The sequence below is a fragment of the Nelumbo nucifera genome, chromosome 1, assembly GCF_055504915.1.
Source record: "Nelumbo nucifera cultivar China Antique chromosome 1, China Antique-T2T, whole genome shotgun sequence".
NCBI classification, from domain to species: domain Eukaryota; kingdom Viridiplantae; phylum Streptophyta; class Magnoliopsida; order Proteales; family Nelumbonaceae; genus Nelumbo; species Nelumbo nucifera.
In genome coordinates this window covers 162,123,303-162,140,000 of record NC_142649.1, presented here as the reverse complement: position 1 = coordinate 162,140,000, position 16,698 = coordinate 162,123,303, and the positions used below count along the sequence as shown (strand labels likewise).

General features: G+C 40.9%; 1 protein-coding gene across 1 annotated transcript in view; it reads left to right on the top strand.

The window, feature by feature from the left end:
* Window positions 1-15,739, top strand: part of LOC104610074 (c-Myc-binding protein) — a 19,786-nt gene extending 4,047 nt beyond the window's left edge. Inside the window, exons 2-5 of the mRNA XM_010276541.3 lie at window positions 12,843-12,915; window positions 13,004-13,052; window positions 13,835-13,958; window positions 15,374-15,739. Coding sequence (XP_010274843.1) covers window positions 12,843-12,915; window positions 13,004-13,052; window positions 13,835-13,958; window positions 15,374-15,454 — 327 coding nt within the window. The 3' untranslated portion in view covers window positions 15,455-15,739. The remainder of the gene's footprint in view (window positions 1-12,842; window positions 12,916-13,003; window positions 13,053-13,834; window positions 13,959-15,373) is intronic.
* The last annotated feature ends 959 nt before the right edge of the window (window positions 15,740-16,698 follow it).

Here is a 16,698-nt window from a genome sequence, read left to right as displayed (position 1 = left end):
GATTTGATTGAGCATGCATGTAGCCGAACTTTTCTAATGCCAATCTAAACCTGTCAAACCAAGTTCTCGGAGACTGTTTCAGCCCATACAAAGCCTTCTTTAGTCGACAAACTTTCTTTCCTGGTTCTATTGTAAAAACCGAGAGGTAATTCTATGTACACCTTCTCCTGCAAATCTCCGTTTAGAAAAGCATTCTTGACATCCATCTGAAAAAGTGGCCAAGAGAAGTTTGCAGCCATAGATAGTAGGACTCTAATTGTGTTCATCTTTGCAACTGGTGCAAAGGTCTCCATATAGTCTATGCCATAAGTTTGTGTGAAGCCCTTTGCAACCAATCTGGCCTTGTATCTCTCTACAGAGCCATCAACATTATATTTTACTATAAACACCCATCTGCATCCAACAGGTTTCTTCCTCTCAGATTGGTCAACTAGTTCCCAAGTGTTCTTAATAAGTGCATCCATCTCTATTTGCATTGCTTCTTTCCATTCAGGTATCGGAAGAGCCTATTGCACTGTTATGAGAAATGATCTGTAGGATTCTAAGAGACGACCATAAGAGAAAAACTGGGAGATACAATGAGTAGTGGATGAAGTACAACGATGCTTCCCTTTACGAATTGTAATTGGGAGATCAATGTCATCTGAAGGAAGGACTGAGGCTCAACAGTGTTAGGTGAAGTATCTGCAATAATGGGCTCAACAATGGGTGTAATGCCTGGATCTGAAGCTGTAGGAGGTGTTGGGATCGGCCTGGACTGTTGTGAACGAGAACCAACCTGCCTCCACCACTATCTGTAATACACTCTCAACTCCCTGCACTTTTGACATCCCTCTTCACGACACTCCCCCTCAACAACTGGGATAGGTAATGGAACTTCTAGGGTTGAAATCCCTTCCTCACGACTCTCCCCCTGAGGAGAGGCCCTATGATAGTAGGGCATATCCTCAAAAAAGGTGACATCCATGGACACATAACGCCTCCCCGAAACAGGATCATAACAACAATACCCCTTTTGATTTTGTGCATACCCAAGGAAAATACATTTAGCAACTTTGGGATCAAATTTGGAGCGATGAGGTCCCAGGATTTGAACAAAGCATGTACACCCAAAGGTTTTAAGGGGAATAGTGAACAAGTCCTTGTTTGGATACAGAAGGTTGAATGGTGTTTTCATGTCCAAAACCCATGAGGGAATTCGGTTAATAAGGTAAACAGCAGTACAGATTGCATCCCCCCAGAAGTGTATGGGAACATTAGAGTTGAGCATAATGCTTCTGGCTACTTCCAAAATATGTCTGCTTTTTCTCACAACAACCCCATCCTGCTGAGGTGTAGGGGGGACAAGTGCTCTGATGAATAACTCCATGGTCTAGAAGATATGATGCCGGGGGTTTTGCAAAATACTCCTTGGCATTATCAGATCTGAGAATTTTGATCTTGATTTCAAATTGGGTCAATACCATCTGATGGAAAGCTTGGGTCAGTGAAGGAACCTCATCTCGAGAGTGCATGAGGTATATCCACGAGAAATGGGTATAATCATCAACAAATAACAAGAAGTATCTGTACCCCCTCATGGTAGGAGTATGATATGGCCCCCAAACATCAGTATGCACAATTTCAAATGGAATATTGCTTCTTTTATTGCTCAAAAATAAGTTGACCTACAATGTTTTGCAAGTTCACAGCTTTCACACTTCAAACTAGACACTTTGACAGACTCAAACAAACTTGGAAACAGACTCTTCAAAGACCCAAAGGACAAATGACCTAATCTGTTATGCCAAAGCATAATCTAACCCAAAGACTGGGAAATAAACAATCTCCCAACTTCACTTTCCTTTTCTTGTGGATGCTCAAGCAGGTAGACTCCATTCGTCTCACGGCCAATCCCAATCACCTTCCTCGTTTACAGATCCTGAAAGACACAACGATCGGGAAAAAAAGTCACTGAACAGTTTTGATTCTTAGTAATACTACTAACTGAAAGTAGACCTGTTCATGGGCCGGGCCGGGTCGGGCTTGGGCCGGGCTTGGGCCGGGCTTTTACTATTCATTAACAGAAATATGTTAGGCCCGAGCCCGGCCCTAATAAAAAGCCCGAAGCCCGAGCCCGAGCCCGAAGCCCGACCTAATAAAAAAAATTAGAAATTTTCCCTATTCAATAATCAATATAAATCAGAATTTATTTACATTAAAAAAATATATAAATTCAAAATTTATTTATATTAAAAAATATATATAAAGAAGGGAGAGAGGATGTGGAGAAGAAGAATTTGGTTGGAAAAAGAAGGGAAAGAGGTGAAAAAAAGAGGGGTATTCAACTAGGTTTTCTAGGTTCATTTATAGGTCGGGTCGAACCGGGCTCGGGCCGGGCTATTTTGGCAAATCCCGAGCCCGGCTCGAATTTATTGCGGGCCGGGCTTTTTGGCCCGAGGTTAAGCCCGCGGGCCTATATACCTATTCAAGCCCGGCCCATGAACATGTCTAACTGAAAGCAAGTTAGCACTAAGCTTAGGGACATGCAAAACTGAGGACAAGGAGATGGCACCTGACAACCTGATGTCTCCCTTGCCAGAGGATAAACAGTAGGTGGTAAACAAGGTGGATAAACTAGTCATATGGTCAGAAGCACCTGAATCTATTACCCAGAAGGGTCTAGTATTACTTGGGGCTGAAGTGTGATATGCTGTAGCTCTTGTACCTGAGGAAGCAAAAGCTGAAGTAGGAATGGCAGGAGTAACAGTTGAAGACTGAGATGATGACCCGGAAATACCAACTTCATTCTCCAATTGTGTCAAGGCAGCCCCGGACAGCAGCTAAGGCATCTAGAGATGTGGTTCTTGTATTGGAAGATGATGCACTGTCAGTGTTGGCTGCCATATTAGCACTTCCTTTCTTATTTCTGAATCTAGTTGGAACAAGATGGGGATGCAACTTCCAACAAGTATCCCTAGTATGCTTGGGCTTCTTACAATGATCACAAAACATCTCCCTTTTATCTTCCTTCTTTATTTCCTTTTCCTGATCTTTCCCAAATTTCTGTTTTGTTGCTGCTAGGGCTGATTCCATGGGTTAAACTTGTAACATCACTTTTCTTCTACTCTCTTCACTGTGCACTAGTGAATAAGCCTGAGACAAGGTCACACTATCCCTGATAAGAAGTTGCTGTCTTACTATGTCAAATTATGAATTCAGACCTGCTAGGATTTCAAAAACTCTGTTTGTTTCAACCAGCTTGCTATAGGTAGTCGCATCTCTCTAACTCTCCCATTCAATGGTTTCCAAATGGTCAATTTCATGCCACAAAGATTTCAAAGTAGCAAAGTAAACGGAGACTGGCTTCTCCCCCTGCTTGAGATTTTTCACTTCACACTTCAGTTCATAAGCCCTAGCAACATTAAGAGGTTGGGAGTAGGTTTCTTTCATATTATCCCAGATTTCCTTAGCCGTTTTGGCCCATAAATAATTTCAGCGAATGTGGGGATGCATTGAATTACACAGCCATGTCATCACCAAATAGTTTTCTTGAACCCATTTGGCAAGTGATGTGTCTTCGTTTGCTGGTTGCGAAATCCTGGTCAATGTGAAATACGAGTGACGGGGTCGGCTATGCATAGAGTGGTTCGGTTCCTGCGGGAAGGCTTGAAAAGGTCAGAAGGTAAGGCCATGGAGGAGCAGACCTGACGGCTTCTATAAGATTTGACCTTACGGCTTCTGTGACCAAGCGAGTGAAGATTGTTAGCCATGGGGGAGAGTGACTAGTCCCAGGCAGTGACGAAAGCAGACCTTAGCATAGACCGGAGTAGCGCCATAGAGGAGAGCTGACCAACCATGGACAATAGACCTACGCGCTAGTGAGCAGTGACCAAAAGATATTAATGACAAGCGAAGAGGTACGAAGTCCTTGACTTTGGACATGCCAGTTGCGAAGCTCGTTCAGAAACAGAGGATCGACTAGACTATTCTCTCTTTAAAGTCCTTTTTAAGAACTCTCTAAAACCAACTCTAATAAATTGGGTCTATAGATGCTAAAAATAAAAAAATGAAAAAGGGATATGTGTATCTAAGCTCAAGCACCCGCTCTTTAAGGCTTTGAACTGCGATTAGAGTCAAGTCAAGCTAAAGCACTCTTGCCCTGTAACAGATTGGGTAGGGTTGTTTTAGGGCCGGTTCAAGGTCGGTTCCATTCGGTTCCGAGTAGAGCCTACCCATTTACTCACCCCTATATAGTACTTGTACAACTTTAATCCAAAAGCTTAAGCTATTAGGTTGTGTGCCAATCCTTGTATATAAGTCCCTTGCATTTCTTTTCTTTTTCCAATGTGGATCTCTTCACTCCGTACACTCACATGTGAATCCCAACAAATAGAAACACTCCAAGGTAAGATGCTTTGTGCTATATATAGTTACCATAAAGTTGTTCATTACTTTCCAACCAGTTCAACCAGCTTGATATTACACTATTAATCTTGGAGCTTCTTGAGTTTGCTTCGTAAAAAGAAATGCCAATAATGCCTATAAATCTTTGCTTGCTTGGTCTCCTGCCATATCATACTTAAATTTTGTGGTTGTTTCTCTATGGTGAAGTATAATAACATTTTTTTGGTATTTGGTGATACGCATCACTAATAATTCCCCTCCCCAAATTTGGTGGTTGTGGGAATCAAATCCATGTCTATGCTGGAGCGAACCAGTTAACATACCAACTGAGCCACCCCTCAGTTGGTGGTAAAGTATAATAACATTAAAAGAAAGAAGGAAAACAAAACACATGTACAACAAGATGTTGTACACAGGGATTTGCAAACACTGCCCATGCAAAACTATACCCCCAACCTTAATTAACAAACATTGCCCATGCAGACCTACATGGTTGTATTCTTTGAGTGGGTTGTGGGTGGACGAGCTGCCCAGCTGAAATCTATGGAGCTATTCTCAGAATTTTCCATGGCCGACTTGTTAAGAAAGTGGAAAGAAATAGCTACCTCTGCCCAATGTAAGAGGACCTCTAGGCCCTCTTGGTCCCACCTCCCTTTGGATTCATAAAACTGAATTTTGATGGTAGTAGCTTAAGGAATCCAGGGCCTTCTGGGATTGGGGGTGTGTTTAGGAACGAGGTTGGGATTATTACTGCTATATTCTCAGGTCCAATTGGAGAGGGTGACTCTCTTAGGGCTGAGATTCTAGCAGTTCTGGAAGGAATCCAAAGAGCAAGAGAATTAAACATCCGATGCGTGGTCCTTGAAGGGGACTTGGAGGTGGTGATTAGGTGGCTGAAGGAAGACAACAGTGGTTTGTGGAGCTACAGTAATGAAAAGAAAAAATCTAAATGGTTGAGTAGGGATATTAAGGTGAAGTACAGCTGGGTGAAGAGAAGTGCTAACTCAATGGCTGATGGGTTAGCCAAGCAAGGGGCGCTTAAGTAATTATAGTTTCACAAATCTTATTCATTAATAAAGCTTATTGTTATTGATCAAAAAAAAAAAAACTTGCACCATCTTTATGGGGTGGTTGACAAACATGACTTGGCATATCTAATTACCTATATTACCTACCCCATGTGCTTGTGCTTCTTTCATTGTTGACAAAAAAGTGATGTATCTTCTTTTTTTTTTTGTGTGTGTAGCAACTTGCATTGGGGAGGGTATTTAATTATAAATCACTTCTAAAATTTAGATATCACCAGCTGTTGAGTGTCTGGACTTTTGGAAGTTAAGAATGGTGGGAACAGTCAAGGCTTAGTCCTTCGTGTATGTGGGAGTCTTCAGAGATAAAGAAGGATGTGTGGTGGCTTTGTTCCAGCAGGGGTGGGGGCCTCAATTAGAGATGAGCTCCTCAAGGGTTCAATTAGAAAGATGGAAGAACTTGGATAAATTGATCATCATAGGAGATTTGAAGTTGGTGACATGTTGGTTGAAGGACCCGGAGCTGTAAGTTGGGATTTCCAGCAATATGACTGTAAGAATTCAATAGAAAGAAGATTGGCTAATGAATTGGTTGATACACTAGCTAAACAAGGGGTTTCTAGGGGTCAATTGTTTTGGACTTATCTGTGATATTGCTTTAATGCTTGTGAGGTGTTGCACCACGATACCTCTCTGTGTATCCTTGTAATCTTCTTGTTCCTCTTTAATAAAAGTTTTCTCTTCATTTATCAAAAAAATAAAAATAGTGGGCTAATGGGGAGACTGGTGGCAGGGGCCCCTAGAGGGTGTAATTCCTCTGGAGAGGAGCAAATTTGATGAGACCTTTGCTGATGGGGTGGTTCCAATAGATAAGGCATTTGAAACATCAGTTCATGTTGCCAAACCATTGGGGAACATCAGTTCATGTTCCAATAGATAAGGCATTTGAAACAACTGTAGGAGATAGAGTTGAGGCCTAATCCAAATGATGATTCTATAGTGATGGATTGATCTGTGGGCAGGGGAAGCTTGTTGGTGTTTTGGAGAAGCTACAGTAATCCGAACTAGTGAAGAAGGAAGAAGAAGATGAGGAAGAAGACAAGAGAAAGAGAGAACAGGAGGGTTTAGTCGAAAACTGATTAGTCTCCCATTCAGTCGACCCCCTTATGTTTATTAGGTTCTAATTACACTTACAAAGACTAAACTGCCCTCACTTAAGTGTGGGGCAGAGTACTCTAATAAAACAGCCACATAAGCAAAGTACTTAACTGACATGAGATTACTAAACTAACCCTATTCGGCTCACTCTAACACTCCCCCTCAAGCAGGAGAATATATGTCATATAATCCCAGCTTGTTACATAGATGGTTCACTTTCCCTGAGTTTAGAGCTTTTGTAAACAAGTCTGCCCATTGATCATTCGAGCCCACATGTTCTGTGTTTATCTCTCCAGCAAGGACCTTCTCCCTCACAAAGTGGCAATCAACCTCTATGTGCTTTGTTCTCTCATGAAATACAGGATTGGATGAGATATGGAGTGCAACTTGGTTGTCACAATACAGTCTCATAGGTTTATCCATGTGAAACCCAATTTCTTGTAGAAGATTCCTCAACCACACTAACTCACAGGTAGTATGTGCCATGACCCTATACTCAGCTTCAGCACTACTTCTGACAACAACCGTCTTCTTTTTACTCTTCCACGTCACAAGATTTCCTCCAAGAAATGTGCAATAGCCTGTAGTAGATCTTCTATCATTCACTGAGCCTGCCCAGTCTGCATCTATATACCCCACTACTTCAAGTTTTCCTCCTGTTTTATACAATAGTCCACGGCCTGGAGCTCCTTTCAGATACCTCACAATTCTAAGAATTGCATCCCAGTGAGGTATACGAGGGTTCTGCATGAATTGGCTCACCACACTGACTACAAAGGATATGTCGGGTCTCGTGATAGTCAGATAGTTCAGCTTCCCCACTAGTCGTCTATACCTTCCAGGATCTTCAAATACTTCTCCTGTATCACTGCTCAACTTAACATTTGGTTCCATAGGGGTCTCAGCCGGTTTTGCACCTAATAGTCCTATTTCTTCCAATAGATCAAGAACATATTTTCTTTGGCACAGATTTACACCTTGTTTTGACTTGGCAACCTCTATTCCCAAGAAATATTTCAATGTTCCAAGATCTTTTGTTTGGAAATGATTTTGCAGAAATACCTTTAATTTGCCAATCCCCAATTTATCACTGCCAGTAATGACAATATCATCCACATAGACCACTAATAGAATCTTCCCAGCTTCTGAGTCATAGCTGAACACTGAGTGATCTACCTGGCACTACTTCATTCCAAAACTCTTCACCACTTCACTGAACTTCCCAAACCAAGCACGTGGCGGTTGTTTCAGCCCATAAATTGCCTTCTTCAATCTGCATACCTTACCATCCTCCCCCTGAGCAACAAACCCAGGTGGTTGCTCCATATATACCTCCTCCACAAGATCACCATGGAGAAAGGCATTCTTTATATCAAGCTGAAACAGAGGCCAATCATACATAACTGCCAGGGAAATTAGTACACGAACAGAACCAATCTTAGCCACCGGAGAGAATGTCTCCATGTAGTCCACTCCATACAACTGTGAGTAACCTTTAGCAACAAGTTTGGCCTTCAGACGCTCCACACTACAATCTGGCAAGTATTTCACAGTATACACCCATTTACATCCCACAGCATGCTTACCAGGTGGGAGAGTAGTAAGTTCCCACGTTTGAGTATGTTGAAGAGCAGAAAGTTCCTCCTCCATTGCCCGCCGCCAATCAGGTGAACTGAGAGCTTCTTGAACATTGTTAGGTATGGAAATAGAGGATAAAAGGGAAACAAACTGGCGATGTGATGTAGAAAGACGAGATAATGAAACAAAATTGGAAATGGGATGGAGGGTAGAACTGCGTTTACCTTTCCGTAAGGCAATGGGTAGGTCAAGGTCTGAAGGTTCAACAATAGGAGCCATGAGAGGATCCGCAGATGAGGTAGAAGCTGAAGGAGGGGCCGGTGTCGTTTGATGTGTATACACTTGCTGGATTGGTGGACGTTCGGTGGTGATCTGCACGGGATAAGGTGATGAGTCTACTCCAACAACAACATTTGGAACTGGATCACTGACAGGGAGAGGAAGAGGAAGTGTGGGTGGAGACGAAGACATTTCAGGACTTGAGAAGAAGGGACTGTCTCAAAAAATGTGACATCAGGGCAGACATAGCACTTCCGAGTAATGGGATTATAACAGTTGTACCCTTTTTGAGTTCGTGAGTAGCCAAGGAAGACACATTTAATTGAGCGTGCATCTAGCTTGTCTATTCCAGGGCTCAGATTGTGGACAAAGCACACACAACCAAAGACACGAGGAATTAATGGGAATGGAGATAAAGTGGGAAACAAGATAGACAAGGGGGACCGACCATGAAGGATGAAGGAGGGCATCCGATTAATGAGAAAACATGCAGTGAGTACAACATCACTCTAAAAACGTTTAGGAACATTCATGTGGTGAAGAATAGACCGAGCAGTTTCAAGAAGCTGACGGTTCTTCCGTTCAGCTACCCCATTTTGTTGAGGGGTGTATGCACATGATGTCTGATGAATAATGCCATGCTGTTCTAAATACTGTTGAAATGAAGTAAGAAAGTATTCACGACTATTATCTGAACGGAGAATTTTGATTGGAACACCAAATTGTGTGCGTATTTCAGCATGGAATTTTTGAAAAATGGAAAACAATTCACTTCTTTCTTTCATTAAGTAAATCCATGTCATTCTTGAACAATCATCAATAAAGGAGACAAAATACTTGTACCCATTATAAGACTCTATTTTGATTGGACCCCAAACATCTGAATGAACCAAAGAAAAAGGACTCAACATACGACTCTCAACTCTTGGACTGAAAGACACACGACGATGTTTCCCAAACTGACATGACTCACATTGCAAAACTGACAAATGACTCAATGACGGGACCAAAATCTTGAGAGCCTTGAGAGATGGATGTCCCAGTCGGCAATGCCATTGTGGAGGAGTAAGTGAAGTCTGAAGAGCAATTGAAGATCCACCACCGTCAAGATAATACAGTCCACCAGCTTCATGCCCCCCACCAATCTTCTTCCCCGTCTTGAGATCCTGAAAAACACAAGTGGAAGGAAAGATGGTAACAAAACAGTGAAGAACTTAGGTTATTTTACTAACAGACATAAGATTTAATGGAAACTTAGGGACATATAAAACAGATGATAAGGGCACAGAAGCCATGTCAACATTACCAACACCACATATGGGAGATGAGGACCCATTGGCAAGTGTAACAGTTTGTGATGTGGAGGTTTCAGAAAGAGAAGAGAACACACCTGGAGTCCCGGTCATATGATCTGAGGCTCCAGAGTCAATAATCCAAGGAGGGGTTTTAGATGACATGCAAGCAATACCTGATTGGGCAAGTGTGGCAGTGGTATGCTGTGAAGTAGTTTGAAGGAACCGTTCATACTCATCACGCGGTACACTCACCATTTCCCTCCCAGAGGTAGATGTAGATGTGGGAGGAGTTCGGTCTGCCGGTTTACTGTCACTGATATCAACCTCACCTGCTACAGCATGATTAGCCCATTTAGAGGGAGGGCCATGTAGATCATAACAGAAATTCACTGTGTGTCCCTCTCTACCACAATGAGTACATTTCCTTGTAGAGTTATTCTTCCCTCTGCCACGGCCTCCCCCTGAGTCACGACCACCCCGACTAATCATGGAACTGCCACGGCCTCCTCGGGGAGCATGACCTCCCCCTCTTGTACTATGTCCAACCCCTCTAGCTGTCACAAGTGCTGATCATCAGACTGTGTGGGGTTCTCTGTCTGTCCCAAAGAAATTCTACGAAGCCTTGAGAATACTTCCTCGAGTGTAGGAAGAGTAGAGCCCCCCAATATTTGGGCTCTAACTGGTTCATATTCCGACTTCAGCCCCACTAAAAATCTTGTAACATCTAGTTGCTCCCTTTGCTGTTGCTGAACTTTAATATCTGGAGTAAGGGGGTGATAGACATTGAGTTCATTCCTTATATTCTTCATGCTGGCATAGTACTCTTCTAGTGTTTTGGTTCCTTGTTGTAAATCAAAATACTCCTGATAAAGCTGATACACTCTTGTTGTGTTATCTTGTCCAGAATATAGCTTCTTAGCATGCTCCCATATATCCTTAGTCGTATCAAGGAACATGAAGTTGGCACTAATTTTGGGTTCCATACTATTCCACAGCCAAGTCATGATTTGAGCATCTTCTTGCTCCCAATCATCAAACCTTGGAGAGTCCTCCGGTGGCTTCTCATCTCTTACATGCTTTACTTTCTTCTTTGCCTTGAAAAACACTTCCATTGATTTAGCCCATGGAACATAGTTCTCCCCATTCAGCTTAATTGAGGTCATTTGTACCCCTAGGTAGTCGGAGGAAATTACCACATTAGGTTTCTGATCATAGTAGCCATCTCCTATTGCTGCCATTGTACTCTTTCATAGTTGCCTCTAACCTTACTTTTCAGCTACAAGTTGATTGATGTTGTTCACAGTTTGATACTTCAGCACCTATTGCAGCCCCTAAACACAACAGTGGGAGCACACACTTGTTCTTCTTCACACTACTGCTGACTTCACACACCTACGACCCACATAAGCATCACAAGCACCACAACACAACAGTAGGCCCTCTTACAACCACTCAATAATAAAAAAAATTGTGCATCAGAAGCACCACAACACAGTCAAACTGCTACACCCAGTTCAGATTTGTTTAACACACTTAAGAGGGCATTACACGACCACAAGGAGCTTGGCAAGGTCATTGCATTCCACCTTACACCACTTGGCCAGTTCAGATTTGTTTAGCACACTTAAGAGGGCATTACACGACCACAAGGAGCTTGGCAAGGTTACTGCATTCCACCTTACACCACTCGGCCACCTAAAGCAGCCCTAACACCACTCAACAACTCACAGCAGCCCTACACCATTCGGCTACTGCACACACAGCCCTTCTTAGGGCAACAATGAACCTAGTTCTCTAGGTTCTAATCAGTACTAACTGATTCTTGAAGGGTTCCTACCCAGAAATACCAGCAACACAAAAGGACTAAATAACCAACCTTCCTTTGAGAGTATCAGCCAACCATTCACTGCTGAAATCACCTTCCTTGATGAAGAAAAACTGTGTGCAGCAGAGAGCAACGAGCTGTGATGTCTCAGACCTAGGGCGAACCAGCTCTCTCCATTAACTAACCAGAAACGAAGAAGAGAGTGTCACGAACACAGCTGAGATGCTTTGCAAGCGGAAGCAGGTCAGAAACCTCACTTTGATACCATGTTTTGGAGCAGCTACAGCAATCCGAACCAGTGAAGAAGAAGAAGATGAGGAAGAAGACAAGAGAAAGAGAGAACAGGAGGGTTTAGTCGAAAACTGATTAGTCTCCCATTCAGTCGACCCCCTTATGTTTATTAGGTTCTAATTACACTTACAAAGACTAAACTGCCCTCACTTAAGTGTGGGGCAGAGTACTCTAATAAAACAGCCACATAAGCAAAGTACTTAACTGACATGAGATTACTAAACTACCCCTATTCGGCTCACTCTAACAGTTGGGTTATTCGCAATTTGGTAATTTGGGACAAGTCAGGATTCTTGATTGCTAGACAAAGAGGAAGGAGTTAACTGGATGCAGTTCAGTAAAAAAAAACAAAAAACAAAAAACAATGAGCATTAGAGGTAGAGGTTGGGGTTGCAAGAGTCAAGGGGAGGCAACTTTTGAACCTTGTTTTGAAGATTCTTTTCATTCCTGGGATACTTTTTTGTTCTAGGGTGTAGATATGCATTGATCTTTATTTTGATCATCAACTGTAAAAATTTGCCATGGTGGTGCAAAAAATTGCCAAATGTTCCAGTCCACCCTTTCCAATACCCCAAATAGCTGGGACTGACATTGGTTATGGCCTTTAGACTACAGTAAAATGATTCTCTTGAGATGAAAAAGAGGATCTATACTATACCATACACATAGGTAATAGGGTACAAAGACAACATTGTTAAAAATAAAGAGTTATTTTATTTTGTTCAGGCTTTTGGGATCCTATTTGCTTGGGTTTAACAGGAGCCTCTATTCCACTTATGTCACCCAAGAGTTAGTTGTGTATCTTATAATCATAATTGGGACGTATGTTTAACTAATTGGAGAGACCAAAAAGGTAATAGATGTTTTTATTTGGCAAGATATAGGTAACCAATTTGAATATTTTCTTCCAAATGGGAGAAATCTTTATGCTTTATGTTGTTTTACCCTTTTTACCTTTCTGTTTCTCCCTTTCATTTACCTTTCAATTATTGATATGCAATGCAGGAAAAGGAAGCAAAAAAAGAAGCTTTTAGGAAGTATTTGGAGTCCAGTGGAGTGCTTGATGCCCTCACGAAAGGTTGTCTTTTTATCTTTGTACTTTCAATAAATATTGTGACAATGAAGCTTATTTTGGAATTTACTTCCTGCTATCTACTTTCTTGCAGTTCTTGTTGCACTATATGAGCAGAATGACAAGCCTTCCTCTGCAATTGGGTAAGTTTTTTAATTACTCAGTGGATCTTATTTTAAAATTAATTAAACCATGTTCAGTTTAATTTGAATAATCTGTGAGCTTTTTGGGGTCAGATTAATTTCATGCAACAATAGTTGATTTTTGAAATTGCCAGTAAAAGAATAATATTTGCATTTTTGAAATCTATGACGAGAAGGGGACTCAAAACTAGTGATATCATGGACTAATACAAGGGGTAATGCTCTTCGGATTTATAATCCCCCAAGGGAGATTGAAAGCCTAGCAGGGGAATTCAATGCCTCTTTCACATGGATCAGGAGAACTGCAAATGGGATGGCTGATTCATTAGCCAAACAGGGAGTTTATAGGCAGCAGTTTTTCTGGGCTTTATTGTAATATTTTTTTGGTGCAATGTCTATCTTCTATTTTGCTGTAATTCTGTAACTGTTTCTCTTAATTGAATAAAATACTTCTTTGCTGATAAAAAAAGTATCTTATCTCCATTGATATAGTTTTAAGAAGATTATGAATAGAGTAAGTTAGAAATGAATACCTTTATGTTACTAGTTTTAAAAGGAATTAGGTAATGATCAAGAGCTTCTTGTAACATTTGATTATTACACAACTGGCATGCCTTATGCATTTGAAATATTTTCAAGGTCCTAGTTTGAACAGCAGAATATTTCCTTATTTGACATTTCTGTTTCTTTAGGTTACCATATTCTTCCACTAGTATGATTATCATATGTCATTATCTATTAGTAAATGGTCAGGTATAATTTCTCAATCTTTTGCATGACAGATTTATTCAGCACAGATTGGGTGGGCCAACCTTGCCTGAATATGAAAAGCTACAAGCTGAAATGTCAGATTTGCAGATAAAATACAAGGAACTCTTGGCAGAACACCAGGAAACCTGCAGGGAGGTATTACTTTTACTTGTAAATGCAGAAGAATATTCCATTTTGATGCCTTCATTCAATAGAGATCTATATTATTGGATAAAGCACTGGTAGGTGGGGGAAAGAACTCTTATCCCTATTGTTAATTCAGTAAACTTTCTGCTTGTCATCAAATAAAGTGTTTAATCCAACTAATGGAAGAGCTTTAAAGCTTTAAAAATTCATATACACCGTGGGGTTTTGTTCTCCTGGAAAAAGGCATAACAATCCAATAAAGTGTTTTAAAAGGAATTTTAATTGCAAGTGGCATCAGAAGTAATTTTGGTCACCACTTGATCATGAATCAAAGATAATTCATGTGTATGATAGCATTTTAATGACAGATCCTATTATCACCAAGCAATGCCTGGCAAAAACTTGGCTCATGCGGCATGGTCTCTGAAACAAAGGAAGATTCCAGTTTGCAGATGGGTTCAGACCAACTGGCTGTTAGGAAGGAGCAAATTGATGCTATATACTGGTCTTACCTAAACTCAAGTAGAGCCCTTGATATATGGATTGTGAAAGCAAGGGATCTTACCACACCAATGGGAGACAGTTTCAGTGGTTCATCATTGACAACCATAGGATGATTGCAGACCTTGCTTGGTTAGCATAGTCTTTCTAGCTCAAATTGATCAGTAGAAGCCAGTGAGGAACACACCTCTATTGCAAGCCTTATATGATATATCTGAGAACTAATAAAGACAATGAAGAAGGCGAGGAGGGCATAGGATGTGTTCATCATGAGGAATCAATTGATGAAGAATCTATGGACCACTCTAGTATTTGGAGTGTGGAGAGTGTAGAGGAGATGTGTGGAGTGATGCATCTCTGAATACAAGAATGCTATTCATCCAAGGCTGAGGTTTTTGGGGCCTGAGTGCAGCCCAAGGACCAAGAATCCAAGCAAGTCCATGTAAAATTTCCTGTTCTATTATGATTGACTGAATTGGAAAGCATAAGCAAATTTCATAATACCCTACAACTACAGACAAAATTGTCAAACTAGGCTTATTAGCCTTTCTCTTCCTCGTGATTGAACTGGTGACTAGGGAGTGATTTACCATGTTTTTGGCCTAGTTAATGAAATTTCATGTTTACTTTAAACAGGAATGGGTGCTAGGACTAGAGTAGTTGTTATGGGGTGCTCAATTTTGTAATGTTTCTCAGCAGCAATTCCAATTGCTGGTTTAGTGTACACTTTGTTGGAGGTTAGCTAGATCCACCATGACTGCTGAGTTGGTGGGGAGATCTAAATCCAACACCTTGGCAAATTCTCTCTTTTTCCCCTTCCTTGAATTTGAAACTTTTATGCTTATCCACAAGGGGCTGAGTTGTTTTTCTTTGAGAGTACATAGTTTGATGGTTCTCCATGTTTGTTGCTTGTCATGGTGCAGCTTGAGGAACTTAGAAACTCACAGTCTGTGGCGGCTTCGAAGGAGATGATTGATAAAGAGAGCCCAATGGATGAATTATGAAACATCATCAATGTGGGATTGTACACCATAATATTATTTGATCACATCTATTGATAGAAATTTGTTGTATGATTGATTACACCAAGGTTCCGAGTGTTTATGCATCTTTATATTGGAACTTTTGAGTGAGCGGTCTCCATTCTAACCAATACTATTACATCATTACATGTTACGTCTTAAGAGTTATCCCATGTCATGATTTTTTTTTCTTTAAATCTTGTATTCTGGATGAGATTACAGCTAATGTGTGATCATTTGAATCTATGATGTTTTCTAAGAACTCCATCTCTCATTCCTATTCCTCTCCTCTCATTGCCATGCTCTCAGAACCATAGTTGAAAGAAGTCTAGAAAAGAGGAAATATTGACTCATGTTTTTCCTCCAATGCCCACCAAAATCACTACAAAAATAAATTTCTTCAGTAATTTCGACTCAATGTTTGTATCAGGTAGATAGATATTAGTTTAACTTGATCAACGAATTTGCACTCCCATACAGTACAAATAAAAATGCATTGCAAACAAAAGATGCCTTAAGTTGTTATTGCATATAAGATTACAGATTTTGAAGAGCCAACATTTACGTTTTTGGCCTAGCTTTGCTTGATTTGATGATATGATACGTCAAGTATACAACCACCACGAGGAGCAGCCATAAAAATAATAGCATAATAAACAACAATAGCTTTCAGGAACTGAAAAGAAAATTTGAACTATATACAACGGAAAGGAAAAAAAAACTATGCTGGCGGAAATACACAACTCATTTATACACAGCTTTATGGGCGGCAGATCCTGACCCGAATTGGCCATCGGCCATCCCATTGAGAGTTCAGGGCCAGGCCCGTGAAGATGTTATCATCTAGTCATTGTCGAAGAAAGGGGTGTTCTCAATTAAGTCTGGTTATCTTCTTGGTTGGACGGAACGAGAGGCCAATGGAGCTAAACGATAGTGCAACTCAGGCAGTCAGGTTGGATCTCATTGCATACCGGATCTTGGCATATGGAAGACACAATGAGTGTCTTCAGTGTGGCTGCTTTTGGTTCAGAAAAGAGTAAAATATAAAAATTGCACTTCAACCAAACGCATTTGCACTCCCATGCATTTGTACTAGTGCAAATAAAATTGCACTTCAACCAAACGCAGCCTGCAACACAAATTCTTTGCACACAAAACATGAAATAAGGCGTTTTATATATAATACACTAGATTAGAGGATAGAACTAGAATATACTGAGATGATC